Raw genomic sequence first — 10,278 nt, forward strand, 5'->3', positions numbered from 1 at the left:
AACCCCTTAATAAGTCTGCAAAGTTCTCAGGACAGATCGCTATGTGCACCCTCCCACTCTGCACCTAGCTAAGTAATCTACAACAGAAAAGCTCCCTCCACCAGGTGACTGAGTGGATGGCCAGAGCCCATCATCCCTACAGATTCCTCTGTTCAGATGTGGCCTCCAGTTCCAGCCCCAGCTCATGAAACCCATCTTGTTTGGGACAGTCATTTTGCCTGTGCTAATAGCTCCACATCAAGTTTGCACAAGCCCAGCCCTTAAAATGAGTATGAGTGCCTGTGGGAGGGAGGGAGAAAGACCTGCTTGTTGGGCTTGGGACCTGCCAGAACTTAGTCACCCTTATTAATTTAAAGAGGAAGCCTTCGTGCCTAGCAAGGAGTGAAACTACCAGTAGATCCAGTGCGGGAGCTCAGCTGAGCCAGAGGGATGGGTCATGCCCAGCCTTGATAGAATTTGTGGAGGAACCTGTCCTCTAGCCACCTGGCATCACAGAGACTCAGAAGTCCTTGCTTCCTTTTAATACAGCTGCAAACACAATCTTGGTTCCTGAGTAGGGTGGCCAGCTACAGACAATGATGGGACTCCTGCGCCTTTAACAAGTGTGTAAAAGTGGGGATTTTAGCAGGTACATAAACACCACTTACTTCCACACAACTATTAATGGCAAAGGACCCCTATCCCTCTTTGCACCTGGCCACCTCATACCTGAATTTCCGTCTGTGTTAGGCACCCAAGCAAAATGGGGAGGAAACTGAAACTGGCACATCTGCAGGTTTCGTTAGTCCAAGCGTTACTGAACTCCCAACTCGTATCAGCCACAAGGGATTGGGAATGACAAGAGTTGCACTCCAACCACTTCTGGAGGGCCACAGGTCCCCCACTCTTGTTTTTAAACCTAACTTGTGAAACAAAGAGCAGTTTCCTATTTTAAAAGATGTCTACCTCGCCATTTCAGACGCCGTCCTCCTGCCCACATTTTTTTTTTTGCAATTAAATTAGAAATAAACTACTTTAGTTCAGATTTTTTATTATTTGTCTGCATCAGATCAACAATCTTTAAAAGGTATGCATATAGAGAAAACTAACATTTTGCATGGTAGATTGCTCGATGGGCCCAAGCCAAACACACACACAATATTAACAATATAATACAGACAGGTGCAGTGCACATACCAGGGCTGAGGTCATTTACCCAGCCTATAAAAAAACAACAACAAAAAACAACAACAATACATTTACAGCATTTTTAAAAAGAATTACAACTTGTTTGCAGGAGCTACATATTGAGAGGGTCCTTTTCTCTTCGGAAAGAAAGTTTCAAGTATAGCAGAAATGGACAAAAATGCCCTTTACAAAAAAATGAAAAGTAAAAAAGCTGCCATGGCAGTTGTAGGAGAGGGGTTGCAGCTGCAGCAGTACCTGGCTTCATGATCATCCTTTGGAAGGAGACACCAAAACAGATTTTTAAAGGTTATCAGTTAATCAACCAAATCGTTAGCCTTGTAGAACAGATTGCTTTCAGGATCCAAACAGCATCTTTGCTTTGAGCAAAGGAAGAGGCAGTTCAGGACAAATGATTGCAAGAACAGAACCATAGTTTTCAGTTGTACTTTTACAAAAATGTCGCTGGTTAAATTCATAAATCTACAAGATTCTTGGAGCATTCGTTGCCTTACACATTTGTGTAAGAAGCAAGCAAAGATGGCTTTCTTTCCCATTTACGAAGACAAGAGGTTGAAAATCATGTTACATTCTCACAAAGCACCTAGAGGTATTGCAACTAAGCAGATGTACGGACATCTTCTTGTCAGTTAAAAGCTAAGACAGTTTGGTTGCAGTACTATGCACACTTATCTGCGAGTAAGCCCTGCTGAAGAAAAGTGGGATTTATTTTTCAGTAAACATATAGGATTGTACAGTTAGCCAGCCAAAGGACAATTCTATATAAACTTATTTAAAAGTAGCTCCCACTGCATTCAGTGTGACTTGTTCCCTTAAAAGCAAAGATTGCATCCACAGGAATTTTAGCTGGTTGACAGCACCGAAGTAGTACACATTTATACGGCAACTTTTTAAAGGTTTCGCCTATAAATATGCGGTATCTCAATTTTGCAGGAAAAAGTGTATTTGAATGTTAAGGCATTTTTGGTAATGCTTTAGCAGCATCCCTGAGCAGGACAAGGGTGGGGGGAATTAACATTGCAACTCTAGGCATACTTTGGGGTTAATGGCTGGAAAAAAAGACAGTTTTCCTCTGCTTAATAAAAGTTGTGTAGAAGATGTAAGCCTGCGTGACAACTTACAACTATTAAACTATACAACTAATTAAAAGTGCCGGAGTCTTGTCCTCATTTTCAGCTTGGCCACCTTAGAACACTTGCTTAACTCAATGGTGCTTTTATTGAATGTATGGATTGTGCTGTTAGTCCCATTAAACTCAAATGGGACTTGCTTCTGAGTTAAGTATCAGCAGGATTGTCCTGCACTACATTGGTCCTTGAAACCCTTCAGCTCATGCAATCTTCCAGAGTAAGTTTTGCCTTTTGTTCAGGGTTTATATTTTGGTTTTACAACCTGTTCCAGAAGTGACCATTTTAGAAAAAAGAAAAAAGTTGACTTCCCCCTAGTCCCTTCCCTGGTCATTATATACATTGGCAAAACATGAGGTAACCCCCCCCCCAATCTATCTTTGATTTAAAAAATTTGGTATGAGATGCAGATGTTTTAATTCACTGGGTTAACTTATTTCAAGCCAACCTTTTTGGATCTGTCCCTTTTGGCACCATCCCTTTGAACAAAAGGAGCCAGCAAGTTTAAATTTGTCCCTCTTTTCCTCAAGGATACCTACTATAAAAAGGTAGTTTGACAAGAGTAAGCATTTTACATTACAAGATAAAAAATAAAGACCATTGTACAGAGCAAAACATTAAAAAGTTAAACTCGCTTGAGGCAATTGACATAGTCTTTGAACTATGGCTGTGTGCACACTGAAGATTTGGAATGGGAATGGCAGAGATATGCTGCCACAATTATAGTGCCCACACACAAATATTTCCAGTGCAATTTTTCATATACTCTGCTGCAGTTAGATCTGTGTAACTATTCACTCTTAAATACACAAACGTTTTCCATATTGCCATGGAAGAACCAACTGGGTTTCCTCTTTAAATATTAAAATGTTTTACTAATATATACATAATTTACCTCTTCCAATAAGAAAATATTCCATCCCTTCATAAATAGAGTTCAGAGTCTCTTTGCGTCCCTGTCCCATCCCCCTCTTCTTCATCCCTACCACATCCCACCCCGGCGCGCCAGGGAGCAGGCCATGCTTCACACATGCCTCTTCATGTGCAGGGCCAGGTGATCTGATCGGGAGAAGGCACGGTCACAGAGGTGGCACTGGAAGGGCCGGACACCAGTGTGTTTGCGGTAATGGCGTGTTAGTTCATCTGACCGTGCAAATTTCCAGCCGCAGCCTTCCCAGTTACAGTGATAAGGCTTCTCACCTGGAAAAACAGAAAAGGAGAGAAACGTGAACTTTCTAGCCTGGTGAAAAGGAGTGCAAATGGCTCTGTCTCCACCCACCCTGGGGCAAACACTCGCCCAAATAAAAGATCAAGTGAGTCTATTCCAGGGAATGTACTCTCAACTGATCTCACAACCCTGGTGAAAACTGGCCCCAACGATGTCCTACATTGGACGTAACCGCTTTACATCAAATTCGCATTAGTTCAACCTAGTCAGCGGTCTGAACTGGAGAGTTCTGTAAACAAACTTCCGGGCAAACAACATGCACAAGATTGTACTGCATGCGCCTTTCCAGAAACAATTTAATTCGCGGAATAAAGCAACAAGGCGCACTGGCGCTGTCCTGCCAAGCTCTGCTCCTGCAGCGTCCCCTGTACACAACCGGCACATTCCCGGGAAGACAGGATTGGCCAAAGCACGCCCAAGTGTCATATAAGATCAGCCTGGCAGAGTTTGCTGCCAGTTTTCGCACAGTCGGCGAGTCTGCCCTGCGTCCAATTCTCCACATTGCTACACCCTGTGCGCCCACGCACGCTTCCCCCGCGCCGCTCCTTCTCTTGGGGAGCCCTTCTCCGCGAACCCGCTTCCTCACATCCACCCACCCGAGGCGATCCGCGTCCCTCCCACCCCCAGCGACCCTTAACTCCACTCCCAGCCCCGCGCCCTCCTTACCCGTGTGGGTCCGCATGTGCGCCTTGAGATGTGAGCTCTTCGTGTAGGTCTTGCCGCAGCCGGCGAACTCGCAGTTGTGGGTGGCCGTGCGCTTCCGCGCCCAGGACCTGCGGCCCCTCTTCGGCTTGCACTCCTCCGGGGGCCCCATCGGGGCGTAGTAATCCAAGACGGGCGAGTTGGGCGGCGTTACCAGCAGCCCGTGCAGGCCCTGGGCGTGCGCGTTCAAGGACTCCCGGAAGACGCTGAAGTGTCCACGGAACTGGGGCTGCATCTGCCCGGCGAAGTTGGGCGGGAAGAGGTGGGCGCCCCGGGGGTAATGCTGGGGGGCTCCCATCTGCGCGTGCATGTCGCCGGCCACCTGGCACTGGGCCGCGGGGCTCATCTGCTCGCTGGGGAAGCCGGAGGGCGCGTGCTGCGGGAGGGGCGGCTGCTGGTGCTGCTGCTGCATCATGGCCTGCATCAGGAGGGGCTTGTGGTCCAGAGGAGCGGGCCCCAGGCAATCGGGGCTGCCGCTCATCATGCACGGCTGCCCGTCCATCGGCTCCTGCTTGACGCGCAGGTGCTCCATGGATAGGCCCCGAGCCAAGCCTGGGGGAGCGTGGGCCAAGCCAGGGGCGCGCAGCTCCGTGTATTCCCGCCGCTGCAGCTCGCAAGGGCCCGGCCCTGCTGCCGGGTGCTGTTGCATGTCCTGCGTGAAGAGCTCGGCCATGTAGCTGTGGCCGGGGCTGGGCATGTAGGACGCGGCGAACTTGTTGGAGGGCTGCTGGTAGTTGGAGCTGTCGCTGTCGTAGGTGGTGCCGCAGCTCTCGGGAGTCTCGGGCAACGGGTAGTTGGGGTTGGGGTGCGGGGGCGCCGCCACCCCCGTGGGCTGCCCGTTCGTGGTGTGCGCCAGGATGAACTCCAGGTCGACGAAGTTCCCTAACTCGTCCGCTTCCCTCTTGATGGTCGTGGCGCCCTCCACGTGGGTGGGGATCCTCTGCTGCTGCTGCTGCGTGGATAGGAGCAGCGGGGTTATGGCGGGGAAAGAGTTAAGGTGCCAGGCGCAAACATGCTACTGGGGAGCCAAATCCAGACACTATTTATAGCACCCCCTAACCTGAAAAACGGGTTGCGCGCACCTTCCCTCTCCGATGAGTTTAAGGGCAGGGTGCGCCTGGCACTCAAATCACTTCGAATTAATACCAATCTGCTAGGCTCCACTGGATCCCACCCGGTCCCCTCGCTATGGTTTGGAGGAGCGGATCCTGCGTCTACACAGCCTACTAGTACGCCAGCCAGGAATGAGCCGGGATCGCTTCCTGATCTCTCCAAAATGTACCCATCTCCTCTTGGAATGTAGTTAATTATGGAGGAGTTAATTGACTTGATCCCCCACTAGCCCCGCCCCCTCTCCGCCCCCGCCCCAATATTTGATTGGTTCCGCTCAGCGAGAAGCCCCTCGCGCTGGAATATGACTGGTACGCTCCGTCCTTTGCAGATTACGGCGGTCTTTACCAAAACGTCCCGCGGAGAGTTAAGTTTAAATTTCTCGGCCGTCGAAAAAACTTCATCCCTGCATCCTTTCCAAGTCCCACAAAAATATGTTCAAGGTGTTTTTGTTTCTAGCTAGCCTTTAAATTGTTAGATCGCCCAGAAATTTTCGTGGGGACAAAAATACATTTTACACGCAAATGCGTATAAGGGAGCCGTGACGACCTTTAAGAAGAAAAGGGAGATTTTAAGTGGGGGGGGGGTGAGAGAGAGAGCAATGCGCAACCACCTTTCTCCTCCACTACCACGCTTTTCTGCTCAAAATCGCTTTCCCTAAGAGCCTTTTTCGCAGGGACACCCATTCCGGCTTCAAAATGCCCCTCTCCCAAAGTTTCCTTATTAAAGGACCAGAGCTTGCATGCGCCGCCACTGCCCCTCGGGGTGCCCAACGCAGCGCAGGATCGGGACGCAATTTCAGTAGGAATTTCAGTAACTGTGAGGGGCTAACTTTGCTACCGAACAATTCGGGCATCAATTCAGCCTGATCAGGAACTCCACCCTTACTCTCTGCACGTACTCCTGGACCAGGATAAAACTCTCGCTTATATACATTCTAGTATCCTGCCCGCGCTCCAAGAGGCTGAGTGCGGTATTTTAGCCTCACAGCTGTGAGCTGAGTTTAAGGCATGTGTCACTCCAGAATTCTTAAGATAATTTCGAAAGTTTTTTCTTTTTTTTTAAGCTAAAACCTCAATAATGTTGGTGCCCTCAAACAGCTCAGGCAAGAGTTTTAAATTAACATCGTTGAAAAATCTTATTGCTCGCAGCCGATCCTGACCAAGGCGCCGTCGCGCAGAGTTTCTAACACCCTTCGCCAAAATACACATCTGGATCCTGGCGGCGGCAAGGGGCGCAACGGAGGGCGATTAAGAACGGGAAAACTGTCCCCGGGGGCCCAGGGCCCTGCCCCGCAATCCCTCCAAATAGTCTCGGAGCGCCATTCCGTTAATATTAGTTTTAAAGGACGGGAGGGTCTTCCTTGCGCCTTGCCCCTCCGGCGCTTTCCCAAACAGTTCCGTACGCCCTCACCTGTACCATGTCGGGCTGCCGGTCTTCCAGCGGCACCAATCCGGCAAAGGTGGAGATAGACGGCAAGACAGCTTCCTCCACGGCTGCGCTCATCTTGCACGGTGGCTTGAGCGGGAAAGAGCTAGGAAACTGCCCCGAGTCCGGCAGCTCCCCTCCAGGCACTGAACGAGCGCTGAACTTCTGCAAGCGCCAAAAAAAAAAAAAAAAAAAAGGGTTCCTTGCGTTCCAGCAGTAAAACAGCTGAGCTCCCGTGCGCTCTGATTGGCCGAGGCGTACTACATATTCAGGAGGCTCATCTTTGGAATTTATTACAAAGGAAACGGCCACGCCCACTACAAAGGTCTCGGCTGTAGTCGAAGCTCGTTGACAAGCAAATGGAAATGAGCAAGAAAATCCCATTCTTGGTAAAGGAAGGGGCACCTTCCCACTTTTTTTTAGATCCAGAAGCAGACCTACTAAGCAAGCGGTCTTTACTCTGGAGCAATTGCCACAGAATGCTTCCGGCAGGCACTTCGTAGGAAATCGATTTGGAGAGAGCAGCCTACTCTTCGAGATCCACGGTGCTAGTGATTAGTTAGTGTCCGCCTGGGTTTGCGGAGAGGCAGCTTTAAATCCCCACTCCGGCCAACTGGCGATGGCTAAGAGACCACGCAGGAGGGGTTGTTGTATGCGAGGATAAAATTGCAGTGTGTGTATGAGAGACAGAGAACATCAAATACTGTACCCTGCTTTTCCTAGAAGGAGAGGTAGTGTGTGTGTGTGTGTGGTCGATAAATATAAGATACAACTTATAACTAAAGTCAGGATCCAGCTTCTAGGGGAAGCTATGAACCTATGCATGGAAGCTTGGAAGTCATTCTGCATGCTTCATGCATAATTGCAAAAAACAGAAGTGCAAGTGGTGGTTGCCCAGTTAACTGTAATAGCAATGTCAGAGAGTTGTGTTTTGCCTCTGAACATCTCATGAAGCAGAGAAGAAAACAGCTACAATGAAGGACTGTAAGAAGATCTTACGTGCCCCCAGCCCAATGTCCACAGCTGAAAATGGCATAGTTAGGGCTACTGCTAAAGTTCCAAAGAACATACACCCATTAAAGCCCACTCTTATGTCTTATGCAGTTATGCTGCTTTATACTTTGTTACATTGTATGTCTAATTTAAATTGTTTTCTATAAGGTGTCCTGATTTTTCTTTTTAAACTGGACATCCTATCAATATTGTTCATAAATTTTAAAAAGGGCATGAAATAGGAAAGGCAGATCAGGTGGCTGAACAGGCATGTTTATCTTAATTAGAGAGTGAGAAGGAATATTGAAAGTCATGTACAGTACTTCAACAACCTATACCCAATCAAAATGTTTCACAGCAGACTGAAATCCTCCATAAAGTCTTCACAGAAAGGCATCCCATAACTGCCCTTGGACTCAGTTCAGAAATTCAGAGATGCCCATTGTAAAGGGATATTAGGGGTCTATAGAAATACAGTTCTGCTATTCCTCTTAAGTAATTTGCTGTGGAAGTAGCATCTATAGCAAATGAGTTCTGGTTCTGATGCATGATTTTCCCTCTACGGAAGAAGGTAAGTGGAGAGACACACAGGGTGATAGACATAATGTTTAGCACACAATGTGTTTCATGGGTATCTCCACAAAAAGAATGATTAGAACTGAGTGAAATAATTTAAGAGAAAGGTCTGACTTCCAAGTTTAGAAACCAAATGGGGCAAATTCTTAGCCCCACCTTCCAAAAGACAGCAGAAGGGAGATGTCACAATAGTGAATGAAACTCAAAATCATAATGAGATCAATCCTCTGCATGATTACTCAGAAGTAAGCCCTTGAAGCCTGTCAATGAGTTCTAAGCATAATGTGCATTAATCATCCTTTATATGCAAAACCAAAGTCGGTAAAAGTTCTGGGTAAAACTGGGACTTTAATCTATATGTGTGATGGTGTGTAGAAATCAAAGGTTGAACATTTTTGAGCAAAAATGATGTGTGGTATCCAACTAGGCCATACTCAGAGTAGACCCATTTAAATTAATGGACTTGAGTCCATTGTGATTTTGTATGCTATGTACATATTAACAGTGTTCTGCAGACAGCTCAGCTGGTAGAGCATGCAACCCAGCGTCCTTGGGAAAATGATTCCTGCATCGCAGGACCCGCCTGGTCCCTTCCAACTCTACAATTCCATGATTTCCTAGAGCTATAGAAAACAAGCTGTTGAAATTAAACGATTAAAATCATTTTTAAAAATAGACAATCTGCTGTTTCTTCAAATTATTCCTTCCTTTCTTCCTTGCCTCCTCTTATGTATGAAACTGCTACTCCTATCACTTGAATGATGCTCTGTCTTAAATCTCAAACCTATTTTTTCTGTGAAGCCTTTGACACAGTCTCTATTTCCTATTGCAATTAAGCCTAAATATGTGTAAACTAGTAATGCATATTCTTCCCTTATTTACCCTGGCTTCAAGTTACAAAGGAAGGAGATTCTAAAGAAACATCAGAAGAAACTTTCAGATAGTAAGAGCTGCACGACAGGGGAATAATCTCCCTCTGAAAGTTGTGGACTTCCAAGGAAGGATCCTTGGAGGTTTTTAAGCAGAAGCTGGATAGTCATCTGTCATGGATGCTTTAGCTGAGATTCCTCCATTGAAGGGGGTTGGGCTAGATGACCTTTGGGGTCCCTTCCAGCTCTATGATTCTATGATTCTACATTCCCCTCTCCTTTCTCTGTTGTCTCCCTGTGATATATTATAGGTTATAAACCCTATGGGCAGAGACTTATCCCTTTGTACTCGATAAAGCCTCGAACATGCTGGTATTTATATAAATCTTCAACAAAATGTTGCATCGGGGAGTGTTCTAGGCAGCCAACCTTGGGTTTTAAAAGCCAGGATATTATAGATTTTTAAAAGTTTCTATATCATTGCTATTGAAAACAGTTGTTTTTTGTTTTATGCTCAGTGGATAATATGTTGTCCATTTATCTTCTAAGATATTTAAAAAATATTTGCAAACTCTTCAACATATCTGCCCTAACTTTATTTCCCCTAAGATGGACTTCTTGCCCAGTTTCGTTAGCCTTTCCAGCTAGGAGTACTTCTAGACTCTTTGCCACCTTTGTTGTTTTCTTGCGAACCCCTTTGTTGCCTGTTAGCAATTTTTCTGAACTGCAAGTGCCTAAATGAATGCAATACTCCACCTTCAGCTAGACCTGGGTGAGTACCATGTGAGTCTTAATGACAAAGAACACTTACTTCACTTCTTAGTCTTAGAAGTGATGCTTCTGCTGATAACAGAAAAAGACATTCACCATTATTTGTCACAGAATCGTATTGCTGACTCATGCTTGGTTTGTTATCCGAGCTAACACTGATACCATTTTCAGCACTCTTGCTGCCTGCCTGGTTGTTCTCCTATCTTATTCCCAAACATTTGTATCTTCTTTGCCACTTCTAACACATATCCCATATCTAACAGTTCTGCCTTCATGTTTGTTGCTGTCT

General features: G+C 46.5%; 1 protein-coding gene across 2 annotated transcripts; it reads right to left on the reverse strand.

Moving 5' to 3' along the window:
• Nucleotides 1-1,013: 1,013 nt before the first annotated feature.
• On the reverse strand, nucleotides 1,014-7,508 carry LOC310709841 (uncharacterized protein). Of its 2 annotated transcripts, none has more exons than XM_083509891.1 (3): nucleotides 6,766-7,508; nucleotides 4,207-5,191; nucleotides 1,014-3,512 (listed from the first exon to the last, which is right to left on the reverse strand). In XM_083509891.1, the coding sequence occupies exons 1-3, from the start codon at nucleotides 7,162-7,164 to the stop codon at nucleotides 3,337-3,339; spliced, it is 1,560 nt and encodes a 519-aa protein (XP_083366017.1). In that variant the 5' UTR covers nucleotides 7,165-7,508; the 3' UTR covers nucleotides 1,014-3,336. The 2 variants fall into 2 exon arrangements, with proteins under 2 accessions (XP_083366017.1, XP_083366016.1); XM_083509890.1 differs by having other exon boundaries at nucleotides 4,207-5,194; nucleotides 6,766-7,500.
• Nucleotides 7,509-10,278: the final 2,770 nt, after the last annotated feature.

The sequence above is a fragment of the Podarcis liolepis genome (assembly GCF_965112155.1).
Source record: "Podarcis liolepis genome assembly, chromosome: 6".
NCBI lineage: Eukaryota > Metazoa > Chordata > Lepidosauria > Squamata > Lacertidae > Podarcis > Podarcis liolepis.